The 13,225-nt window shown below is 40.9% G+C and overlaps 1 protein-coding gene across 1 annotated transcript; it reads right to left on the bottom strand.

Moving 5' to 3' along the window:
- Nucleotides 1-10,356: 10,356 nt before the first annotated feature.
- Nucleotides 10,357-13,019, bottom strand: LOC122027642 (G-type lectin S-receptor-like serine/threonine-protein kinase At2g19130). The gene has a single exon (XM_042586637.1). The coding sequence runs from the start codon at nucleotides 12,954-12,956 to the stop codon at nucleotides 10,425-10,427; it is 2,532 nt and encodes an 843-aa protein (XP_042442571.1). The 5' UTR covers nucleotides 12,957-13,019; the 3' UTR covers nucleotides 10,357-10,424.
- Nucleotides 13,020-13,225: the final 206 nt, after the last annotated feature.

The raw sequence follows: 13,225 nt of genomic DNA, 5'->3' as shown, positions 1-13,225 counted from the left end.
AAGTTTTAAACACAAAATTAAAACTTCCTAATTTGTTTCTAGAAATTTTTAAATAAAAATTTCTCTTTTAAAAATTCCCTTCATGGTTGGTCATAAAAGGAAACTTTTATAAATTAAAATCTCTCTATTAAAACATGTGAATGATTTACAAAAAGGAAAGTTTTCTCTAAAATTAAAATCTTCCTTTCAATCTACAAATAAGAAAAGATATCAAATATTTTCATAATCTTTTATAGAAACTATAAAAGGAAAGATTTAATTTTAAAATTCTCTTTTAAATCATGAGGATGGTTACAAAAAAAGGAAAGTTTTATCACAAATTAAAATCTTCCTTTTAACTACAAATAGGGAAAGATATCAAACTTTTCTCTTAATCTTTTGTAGAAAGCTATAAAAGGAAAGATTTAAATTTTAAACTCTCTTTTAAAATCATGGCTTCCACATAAGAAAGATTTTTAAAAAATAAAATCCTTTTAATTTATTGTGGCCGGCCACACCAAGCTTGAGTTCAAGCTAGGGCCGACCACCTCTCACCTTGGTTTGGTCGGCCCTAGCTTGGGCTCCAAGCTAGGCTTGGCCGACCACTTTAACGTGGGTAAGAAGGTGGGTATGGCTGGGTATAACACTTTATAAATAAGAGGCTACGACAGGAATCGAGAGGAGGAATTGGTTTTGGTCTCCCAATGAACTTGAGCTTCCCGTGTTCACCCCGAACACACAACTCGAGTTCATCAATAATAACTCATACCACTAAAGAGTTATTATTGAACTACCGCACCAATCTCATATTACTATATAGGCTCCTTCTTTTCATGAGTGTGTTAATCTCCCCGTATTTAAGATATCGAATGTCCACTAATTAAATGAGTTACTGACAACTCACTTAATTAATATCTAGCTCCAAGAGTAGTACCACTCAACCTTATCGTCATGTTGGAATAAGTCCACCTGCAGGGTTTACATGACAATCCTTATGAGCTCCTCTTGGGGACATTATCAACCTAGATTACTAGGACACAGTTTCCTTCTATAATCAACAACACACACTATAAATAATATCATTTCCTAACTTATCGGGTCGCTTGATTTATCAAACTAAATCTCACCCATTGATAAGTCAAAGAAATAAATACTAGATATATGTGTTTGTTATTATATCAGGATTAAGAGCACACATTTCCATAATAACAAAGGTCTTGTTCTTTTATCCAGTCAGTATAAAAAGAACTTACCTTAAATGGTCCTGCTCAATACACTTAGAGTGTACTAGTGTAATTTTATAGTTAAGATAAACTAATACCAAATTACACTACGACTATTCCAATGGTTTGTTCCTTTCCATCTTAGTCGTGAGCTACTGTTTATAATTTATAAGGAATTGATAACATGATCTTCTGTGTGTGACACCACACACCATGTTATCTACAATATAAATTAATTAAATAACTACACTTAGCATATAAATGTAGACATTTGACCAATGTGATTCTTTATTTCAAAATAAAATGTTTACAAAAGGTTAGACTTTTAGTATACACTCTAACACTAAAAACATGGTTTAGATGTTCTAAATTCTCAAATCCTGGAGGTTGACTTACATATACCTCTTCTTTGATAAATCTGTTTAGGAAGGTGGATTTTACATCCATTTGATATAGCTTGAATCATTTATATGCTCCATAGGCTAGCAGCATCCTAATATATTCAAGTCTAGCTACAGGGGCATAGGTTTCATCATAGTCTACCCCTTCTACTTGGCTGAATCCTTTAGCTACTAATATTGCTTTGTTTCTAATTATTTCACCCTGATCATCTAATTTGTTCCTAAAAACCCACTTAGTGTCAATTATGATTTTGTTAATGGGTTTAGGTACTAGTTCCCAGACCTAGTTTCTTTCAAATTGAGCTAACTCCTCTTGCATTGCTAATGTCCAATCTAGGTCTGGTAGGGCTTCGTCTATGGTTTTGGGTTCAATTTTGGATATTAGGGCTATTTGACTTAGGTTCCTATAACACGACCTAGTTCTGACTCCTAGAGTTGGGTCACCCAAAATTTGGTCAGATGGGTGATAGGTACTTGCTCTTGTTGGTCTTATATTTGGGTCAATAACTGGTTCTTGTGATTGTAGGTTTAAGTTGAATTTCTTCATCATCTTCTATGTTTCTTGAGTTAATATTTTCTGTATTAATGTTTTCATTTGTTACACTAGGTAAGTTATTTTCTTCATCAAAAATTACATTAGTTGATTCTTCAACTTTTAGGGTGTTTTTGTTATAAACTCTATATGCTCTACTGGTTGTTGAGTATCCTAAAAATATTCCTTAGGTTATTTTTGACGTAAATTTTCCTAAGTAGTCTTTGGTGTTTAGAATGAATACTTTACATCCAAACACCTTTAAATAGTTTAAATTGGGTATTTTATTATAATATATTTCATAAGGTGTTTTGTTTTGAAATTTATTAATTAAAATTCTATTTTGTATATAGTAGGTGGTATTAATTGCTTCCACCCAGAATTGATTAGATAGATTGTATTCATTCAACATGGTCCTAGCAGCTTCTTGTAGGGTTCTATTTTTACGTTCTACTAGACCATTTTGTTCGGGAGTCCTAGGGCATGAATATTCATGTTTATACCCATTAATTTCACAAAATTCAATAAACTTGTGGTTTTCAAATTCTTCCCCATGGTCACTTCTAATTCTTTTTATTTGAGTGTCTTTTTCATTTTCTATTAATTTATAAAAGATTTTAAAGACTTTGAAGGTTTCATCTTTAGTTTTTAGGAATTTTACCCAAGTAAATCTTAAGTAGTCATCGATTATTACTAAGCAATACTGGTTTTTGCTTAGTGACTTGGCCCCGTGTGAATCAAACAAGTCTAGGTGAAGGAGCTCAAGTATTGAAGTTGTTCTATTCAGGTTGGTTAGCTTATAGTTTGACTTGGTTTGTTTACCCTGTTAACAAGCATTGCAAATTGAATTTTTAGTAAATTTTAATTTGGGCAAACCTCTAACTAATCCATTTTGACTCATTTTTAAAATGAGTCTAGTGTGAGTGTGACCTAGTCTTCTGTGCCACAACTCAGTTTCCTCTTATTGTGTCAATAGACACTCTAGTGAGGAGGTTGGTAGGTCTATTGTATAGATGTTCTTTTTCCTAATTCCCCTAAGTGTGGTTTCAGGATTCTTAATATTCTTAATTATACACTCAGTTTTTGAAAATGTGACTAAATATCCTGAGTCACATAACTGGCTAATACTAAGTAAATTAAAACTGAATTTTTCAACCAATAAGACTTTTCGAATGTAAAAATCATAATTTAATTGTATATTACCTATTCCGATTACCTTAAGGGTTCCATCGTTGTCGAATGCAACAGAACCTAGGTTCTTGAGTTTCAGCTTAGTGAATTTCAATCTATCTCCAGTCATGTGTCTGGAGCATCCACTATCTAGCATCCATTGATCCAAATCTTTATGTTCCTACATAAAGTATTTGATTTAGGTCAATTTAATGGATTCAGACGATAGCTTGATTGAAATCAACTCCTTAATGTTCCATCTCACACAGTCTAGATGATCAAACACGGTATTCCTATGGGTGATTGTGAGATGGTTTATTAAGTTATGTTTAATTTAATTAAGTTGATTAATTAATTGGTTTAATATATTTGATTTAGTTAGTTAAATTGATTAGTTAATTATTTTGATTAGTTAAGTTAATTAACTGAGATAAAGTGAATTAAATAGTTAAGTAAATTAATTAAATAGTTAATTAAATATTTAAGTTGATAAAATTTTTTAAGTTAATTAATTAGATTAAGTTAATTTGATTAAGTTTGTTAATTTTAATTAAGTTAAAAATTAAGTTGAGTTTAATATATTTGATTTAGTTAGTTCATTAAATCAAATTAAGATTTAAATTAATTCATTAGATAAAGATAAATTAGATTGATTAAATTGAATTAAGATTTGAATTGAATTAGGTTTAATTACATTCAACTAAGTTCAACCTAGATCCATCTCACCTGATTCTAAGTTATCAATCAGGGAACCTTATGTATTATTGTGAGATGGTTAATTTTAATTTAGATTATGTCTAAGGATTAATTACATTTGAGTTAGACTTAAATTTTCCAATTAGTCAATTAAATACACATTTCAAAGATTGGCTCCCAGGCTGTGGCGAGACACTAGATCTTCTTGGGTATGAGATCATCTACCACTTCTAAACAGAGCCTTTCAAAGAAATTATATATTTAATTTTCTCTTTGAAATCCCTAGGTTTAACTAATCAAGTGTAAATTACGCCTAGGTCCTTAATCTAGCCTAATCTAAGCATGCATAAAAGTAACGTAGAAAATAACAGTCATTAAGCAATTCTATTTATTTATTAAGATAGTTTTTCTACTGGCTCCCCCTGGATCATAGCCTCGATATGGTCTATCAAGGTAATATGCTTGATCCTTGGGGACCCAATATTTACCAAGTCCAACTTGATTGACCAAGTTAGACTTAGGTACTCATGCTTGGACTACCTTTCTATTTGGTCTGTTAACAAGTGACAAATATGAACGGTATTTTCTTTTTGTTATAAATCCTAGTCCGGATCAATTGTATACGACCTTCTATTTTCCAAGAATCAAGTCAAGATTCTTGGAACCCAGTGTAAACTGTTCCAATGCAATCTTCAAATCCTTGACTTGAGTTTTCAGGCTAGAATTCTCTTCCTCAAGCTTTTGGACTTGAGTTAAGGTTCCAGTCTGAATCGGGTAAGTCAAGGATTCGGAGATAGTCACTTCTTTAAGGGATGTTACCTCCTTTAGAAGTGATTTGATCCGAATATTAGATTTAGCTAATTTATGCATCAGATAATTAACTAAATTATATAACCGAGAAGTACTTACAGAGAGGTTAGGCCCTTCGAAAATGGATACGGATCCGTGGCTTCTCTCAGACTCAACTTCCGATTCATCCTCGCTTCCGGATTCGTTGACTTGGTCCTGGACCATCATTGCAAGGAAACTCATCTGTTCGAGTTCTTCATCATCAGACTCTTCTGAATAAAACTTGTCGCAAGTTGCCTTCAGAGCTCTATTCTTTCTCGGCTTCTTCACATCCTTCTGATTCGGACAATTTGCTTTGATATGTCCCTTTTGATTGCAACCGTAGCAAATTACTTCGAACTTCATCTTTGAGCTTAGTTGGGCCTCCTTAGACTAGATCACCTTCTTGATGTCCTTCTTGTTGAAGCCCTTATTCTTTTTGTAGAGTTTTCTCACCAAGTTGACGAGTTCGGCCGTGAGTTCATCGTCGTCATCTTCTGAATCTGGTTCTTCTTTTGACTCCGGTTTGATTTTACGTCTTACTTTTGGTTTGCTTGTACCTGCAATCAAAGATACACCCTTCTGGGTCAATCAAGCGTTAACTTGTTCATGCAACTCAAATTCAACAAATAGTTCATCTTCTTTAATTGAAGAGAGATTCTTGGATACCTTGTAAGCATCTACCATGGATGCCCACAAGGTAGTCCTCGGAAAAGCATTAAGTGAATACCTGATTATATCTCTATTTTCCACCTTTTGTCCTATTGTGTGGAAACCGTTGAGAAGGTCCTGGATGCGCGCATGCAACTGGCTCGTCGTTTCTCCTTCCTGTAATTTTATATTATATAATTTATTAAGAATGAGATCCCTTTTACTTACCTTGGTGTTTGATGTTCCTTCATGTAATTCAATCAGCTTCTCCCATAGTTCTTTGGCGCTCGAGAATGAGCCGACGCGGTTCAATTCCTCCTTCATCAGTTCACATTGGATGGTGCAGGTTGCCATGGTGTTGACTTCTACTTTCTTTATTAGAGTTGCGTCCCAGTTCTCGTATGATATTGGCTTGCCGGTGCCGTCAGTTAGGAGTTCCAGGTCGATTTTGATAATTACCCAGACTTCAAAGTGTGTTTAAAGGTATGACCCCATTCGGCCCTTCCAGTAGCTGAAGTCCTCTCCAGTGAAGAGCGGAGGTTGAGCTGTACTGTAGTCTTCTTGAAGAGCCATAGAAACTTGCACAAGGAAAAATAAAAAACTAGTCCCAGGACTTGATCCGGGATTATTAGTGCGGGAAACAAGAAAACTAATACGCGATCTCGAGTGGTGTTGCACCAACTTTGAGAAAAAAATCGATTACAAAAAAACTGGATCGGAAGACAGCAAGAATATTGATTCCGATTGACTCCGAAAAACTGAAAATTACCACGAAAAACATGCTTGACTGGTGGTTGTACCAAATTGAAGCGACCCCGATTTGATACCAATTGTTGGATCGAGATGCGCTAGAGGGGGGGTGAATAGCGCTCGTGGCTTTCACGCGTTTCAAAGAATCAATGAGAGTTAAACGCATCATAAATTAAAACAAACACAGAAAGACCCAAGTATTTTTACTTGGTTCGGAGCCTTGGACGACTCCTACTCCAAGGTCCACACTCGTTGAGCGTTTAGTTTGGGCAATCACTATAAGTTCACAAATTTACAAATATGAAATACAAGTAAAGCAATAATTAAATTATATCGACAACAGAAATAATAAATCTGAAGCTCCTGGTCGTCGGGATGTTGCTACAGCTGTTTTGGACCGTCTCTTGAGCAGTACACGGAAGAAGCATCGTTTGGAATGTGATGATTCAAGCTGCTAGTCGAGATTGCCTTATAAAGGTTGTTGAGAGCGCCTTCAAGCTCCTTGAGGGCGCCTCTAATCTCCGGGTTAGCCGTGAGTGGATAAGGTCTGACTTCTTCACCATTTATCCTCTTAAAGGCACCTCCATACCCTTTGAGGGCGCCTTCAAGGCTGTCCGAGGCGCCTCAAGCCTTCATGAGGGCGCCTCCAGCTCCGCTGCACAGACTCCTTCTGCCTTGCACCCGAGGCGCCTCCAAGCTCCTTGGAGGGCGCCTCGAGTACTGTTTATCCGAGGTAAAACATGCTCCTTTGTCCATGCAAGATATGTTAGTCCAAAAAATACCCTGTACTACAAAGTTAGCACATAATAGTGAATATAAAAGGATGTTCGACAATCACCAGACTGTCCGGTTCTGACTTCGGATTTTCGATCGAAAATCCTAGGTCGAACCGACGCCTACTGTTCCCTCAGCGGGGAACGCGTCCTCACCTACTCCATTCAGGAGAGTATACCTGTTTGCCAGTCCGGTCCTCCAGACCGACTAGACTTTTGCTCAGCGCCCGAGTCTTCAGGTTTTTCCACTAGACGTCCGCTCCACGACCCGCCCAGACTTTTCACTTGGTTCGCGACACCAGGACTTTTCACGTAGGGTTATCACCCCTTAGGACTTTTGTCTGAAGCTTCGACCCGCCAAGACTTTCCACCTAGGGTTACCATCCCTTAGGACCTAGGGTTACCGCCCCCTAGGGTTTTCCACCTACCTAACCGCAACTAGAACTTTGCCTAAGAAACCTTAGAGCTTTTCCTGCAATCTCATTCAACCATATTAGATAACAAGACAACTTAACTTTGAATCCTTTGTTATTATCAAAACTTAGGTTCAATCATCGAATGCTTCCTACACCAACACTTTGGGCAAAATCCTAGAGTCAGGAACTCTAGGTTAAAATCCTGGTAGTCACGGACCAGGTGAAAGTCTGGACGGGTTATGGAGCGGACGTCCAGCATGAAGACCTAAAGTCTCGGGCACTGAGCAAAAGTCAAGTCGGTCTGGAGGATTGGTCTAGTAAAAGGCAACTCTCCTGAGAGGAGTAGGTGAGGGCGCGTTCCCTGTTGAGGGAACAGTAGGCGTCGGTTCGACCTAGGTTTTCTGGAAGAAATTCGAAAGTCTAAACCGGACAGTCTGAAGACTATCAAAAGTTATATATTGCTTTATTATTATTTGATATTTGTCTAACTCTGTTTTGCAGGGAAACTAAGATTTTATAATTTAAAGTTTCGGTCTTGATCGGTTGATCAAACCGAGTATTGATCGACCGAACCTCCAAGCAAGTAGAGTATATTTCCAGCCAACTGATCGAGTTCAGTCGACCGAACCGAGGTTAAGATCGATGTGATCGAACTAGGTTAATTGGGTCAACCAGCGAGGTTAATGGGATCGATCGACCTAACGTCGTGATCAGTCGACCGAATAAAGATTCATCCGAAGCTAAATCTGGATGGGAAGATAGACTAATTCAAGCAGGATTGATCGACCGAATAGTGGGATCGGTCGATCGATCAGCGATGAGTCAAACCTAATCCCTAGATTAGTGGATCTGGATCTGGTCTGGGTTGGCTATTTAAGGAAGGCTCGACCAGTTGTTTCAACAACAATTCCTAGATCAAGAACGAACAACTGTTGCTCTCTCCTACACTACTCTGACAATCGACGAACGACTTTTATTTCTAGTATTGTCGATAACTTTATTATATTGCAATTGTACTTAATATTTGTACTTATTTCTGGATCTATAGTGATTGCCCAATAAACGTATCAACAATCGTGGGCTTTGGAGTAGGTGTCGTTACAAGCTCCGAACCAAGTAAAACCAAAGACGTTAGCTTTGTTTTACTTGTTCTTTATTCCGCTGCTTTATTTTGTGTTTTCTGAAACGAGTAAAAAAGTCATGAGTGTTATTCACCCCTCCCCCCCTCTTCCACGCATCAATCCTACAATATGCTCTTCAGGGTTGGAGGACCTCATGTATTCTCCCAATTGTGGTTGTCGGAAATGGCAGGGAAGTTTTTGTTTAAGAACTCCCCTAGAGAAGGGAGTTCCACATTTGTTTCTTTCATTGGAGGCAGGAGCTTTTCCTTTGTGGTTGTAAGGCATGGTTTCTCCTACGTGTAATCATATGAAGCCTCCCTAGGGAAATTGATGCCCCAATTGATCAAAATCCCGACCAGCGAGATCCCTATGAGGGGCGAGGGAACCCTGTTCGTGGGAGGGGGTATACCAGCTAAGGGAGGGAGGGAGACCTCCCACCATTGATGGTTGTCAAAATTGTTGTTGTTGCAAGAAGACTTGCAATGCCCTGGAAATCATCTCGTTGATGTTCTCTTACATGACAGTTGTAGCCTATCGTAGCTTCTTTCTCCTCCGGAATCACAGTTGTTGACAGTCCTTCTAGTGTAACCTATCATAGCATCTTGGTTCAATTTTTTTACAAAGGACGTCAATTTGTTCCAGTCAAAATACCGTGGACAGTCAAGCTACTAGTCAACGAATCATCAGATGTACGCATACTCCAGAGATCATCAAGGAAGGAGATGAAAGGACCTAAGACACAATTAAGTGGAGGGTTAGACTGGCTAGGGGATGAATCTCGGGGCTACTTCGACGCTCAAATTAGAGTTTACTTGAGATAGCATGTGGAAGAACGAAGATGGAGAAGAAAGGTAAAACCTGAAAGAAATTGGAAAAACGTGGCTTCTCATTACCTTAGTGAATGCTTATATGATTCTCTCAAAAGTATTTCCACGCAGCTAGAATATCATCATTATAGGAGTTGAAGAGGAGACCAAATCTGGCAATCATTGGTTGTTTTTCCATTCGCCTAACGCCACATGTTAGTAGTGGAGTATCTAGAGGACTAGATTTGATAACCTTATAACAGCTTCACCATTCTTAGGATGTCACGCATCCTGAAATATTAGCAGTTATCACCCACGAGCCAATGTAGTGTATAGACCTACTTTAAGGATAAAAAAGACTGAAAGAGACAATGTCGGGATCTGCCTTTGAAGGAGAACGTTGGCGACCGGGGCCAAGACAGAAGATGCCCTCAGGGATGATAGCAAAGACTGAAAGGAAGCCAGAGATTAAGAGGAAGTCTGTTACCGAGACTGTAGGGGATCGAGTCTAAGACAGAGACGGAGTCTAAGACTGAGTTTGAGATTGAGAGGTAGTCCTAGACTGAGAAGGAGTCTGAGATTGAGAGAGAGTTTGTTGCCAAAATTATGGGAGAGTTTGAGACTGAGAGACAGTCTGAGATTGAGAGGTACTCTAAGATTGAGATGGAGTTTACTATTGAGACTGAGAGAAAGTCTGAGATTAAGAAGGAGTCTAAGATTAAAAGATAGTATGAGACTGAGAGGAGTCTCCTGTCGAAATTCATAAGTAATTTGAGATTAAAAGGGAATCTGAAACTAAGATAAAGTCTGTTATTGAAATTGAGAGGGAGAGTCTCTTACTTATCCTTAAATAAGACTTGGACTGTGAAGATGAAAGAATTGATCAGGTTTGATCAGATCTGTGTTTCGCCTGAATGGAGTTAACTCTCATTTCAGTCAAGTTTAACTCGTTATGACTTTTGATTGTCAGGTCAACAAAACTCTTAACCTATGGGAACCCGTGAGGGCTGAAGAAAACGCTACGTATAATTTACATCACCGCCAACTCTTTATACATTCGTAAAATACTGCCGTACATTTAGAAACTACAAGTGATGTTCCTGGATCGATCATGTATCAGCCGAGCTGACGGGACGATGGTTTTCTGATCATCCTCGTGGAAGAAACTGATTTCATGGTCGTTTACGATGTCAAGCTGAAGAGATCTTGGAATGGGAGGCATGTCGAGTTGTATGATCCCCTCCAGAACTTGAACAGCTTGCCCCATCGTAGGCCTGTGACTCTCGTCGTCCTGAATGCACCAGCAGGCAAGTTTACAAGCCCTCTCCAGTTCTTCCAACTCGCCTTCTCCTTCCATCGCCAACTTGCTGTCCAGAACCTTCGCCGCCTCGCCGTCCATCAGTTTCATCGCCGCCAGCGTGGGGAAGTATTCGACGCCGTCTTCCGGCGCCATTAGCTCGCGGTTTCTCCTGCCGGATATGATTTCGAGCAGCATCATCCCGTAGCTGTACACGTCAGCTTTCGGCGTGATCGCGACGCCGGTCATCCACTCGGGGGCGAGGTAGCCTCGGGTGCCTCTGAACGTCGTCAGGACTCGGCTGAAGTCCCGCCCCACCAGCTTCGCCAGACCGAAGTCCGCCAATTTGGGGATGAACGAAGCATCCAGCAGAATATTCTCCGGCTTGATATCGCAATGGATGATGCATTCTCTGCATTGCTCGTGCAGATAGGCCAATCCCCTCGCTACGCCCATGGCGATTTGGTACCTCGTCCCCCATCTCAGAACGGCGGAAGTAGCCGCATGGAAGAGGTGAGAGTCCAAGGAACCATTCGGCATGAACTCGTAGACGAGCAGCCTGTTAGATCCTCCAGAGCAAAATCCAAGCAAGCGAACGAGATTGATGTGGTGGATTGTCCCTATCGTGCTCACCTCTGCTCTGAACTGTTTCTCCCCCTGTCTGAGGCCCTCGAGCTTCTTCACGGCGATGGCGATCGAGCCTGGTAACGACCCTTTGAACACGGACCCAAAGCCGCCTTCCCCGAGCTTCTCTGAGAAATTCTTCGTGGCGTGCTGCAGCTCCCTGTACGTAAACGGGACCAAAGAACCGTGCGCATTGATCAAATTCCGGACCATTTTTCTGCTTCGCCGCTTGCGATTCGTGACCCAAATGATCGTGGCAAGAAAAGCAACGAGAATCGCCATGGCAACCCCGACGATGGCCCAAGTTATCTTTCTCTTCTTGTCGCCGTCAGAGCTCTGCAGTTCAGCAGCGGCCAAGCGAAGGTAGAGAGTTCCTCCATCAGACTGTTCGTACTGTTCTTGAACATTAAGCAACTCTCCGCTCCAGACAGAGCACCCGCTCGTGTTGTAGGAGTAGGCAATGCAAGAGCAGTTATTCAGGCAAGTCAACTCACAAGCTTCCAAGCTTCCGGCCATGGCCGAAGTATCAGCTCCGTCAGGTAGTCTCACATTCTGCATCTCGAAAAAGCCATCATTCGTGCTGTTCGGTTCACACTGCAGAGGAGCGATCCTCTCGCACCCTGCGCTTCTGTCACCCGAATCCCAATCAGTCCGAGACTTGATCCTGAAACCTCTGACGCAGTCGCAGGAAGAGTCGGCGCCGTTGCACTTAGCGAATGGTCCGCAGAGCCCATACGCCGCGCAGTTGGCTCGAGGCTGGGCCCAAATTAACAGCCATGATTCTAAATCCTCCCTCCATGTGTAGTGTTGGATTTGGCCGGACTCATAATCTATTAAAAATCTCGACATAGTGCCGGGAGTACCGATCGTGTAGACGAAGTAGTTCTCCTCTGTAGTATTAAAGAAATTGAAGCCGAAAGTAAATGGCCGATTCAGTTGGGGAGCGAGCTCGGGAACTAAGCTAAAGGTGTTGCCGTCCCAAAGGCCAGTGGTCCAATACATCCTCGACAAATTCCACAGAAGTTGGAGTTGCAAACTTCCATTAGGATCCATCTCGAACGTGAAGATCCCAGGAGAAGGGTTGACTCTACTGTTCCAAGCAGTGATTCGTCGGGATTTGTTGGTGAGCTTGTTGACCCCGAGTCTGGCTCCAGGGAGCCATGTGTTTGTGGGATGATCAAAGCTCTGCCAGAAGACGAGAGAGGAATTGGACTCATCCCTCAACTGAAGGTTGCCAGTATCGAGGATGACTGCGACAGTGGTGGAGTTAGAGGGGACGGAGGCATTTGTAGACCAAATGATCGAGGAACTGCCGAGGAGCACGAGGTTGCCATCATCAGAAATTCTGAGCTCCGACGTGGTTGGATCAACGATAGGGATATCTCTGTTGGCCACCCAAACCGTAGTGAACTCAGAGATTTTGTTGTACCAGATGCCGATGTAGTAGTAGTTGAGGGAGGAGGAGGAGGAGGAGGAGGAGGAGGAGGAGGTAGCTGTGGGCGTGAAGAAGCCCAATATGAAGTTACCATCGACTGAGGTCACGTTCTGGCTCCCTGAGACAGAATTGTTCCCAGAGATGGTGTCGATCGCCGAGGAGAAGGGAACATCTGCAAAGGAGCACAGGAGGAGAAGACGAAGAGATGAGAACAAGGAGAAGAAGCAGGCAGTCGTGGAACGAGAAGAAGCCATGGCTGCCAAACTGCTCCGGGACTTGGACGAAACCTGGAAGTGGCAGATGGAAAGGCTTAATAATCTGGGGCTGCCGTGATGTACCGACTTTAGTGCTCCGGGTTTCCATGCTCCGGTTTTAATGATACGGGTATAGCTACAGGGCCTAGTAGAAATTAAAAATGCGGAGAAGGGGTATTTTCATCGACTATTTAGAGCTTTAAGAGGAGTGGAGACGCTATTCGAAGGGGGATGGGATCCTTTGGTTCCCTCTTGGATCGGGATAAGAG

This window comes from Zingiber officinale, chromosome 10A (genome assembly GCF_018446385.1).
Source record: "Zingiber officinale cultivar Zhangliang chromosome 10A, Zo_v1.1, whole genome shotgun sequence".
NCBI lineage: Eukaryota > Viridiplantae > Streptophyta > Magnoliopsida > Zingiberales > Zingiberaceae > Zingiber > Zingiber officinale.
The sequence above is the reverse complement of the archived record's forward strand: the minus strand, read 5'-3'. Positions and strand labels throughout refer to the sequence as shown.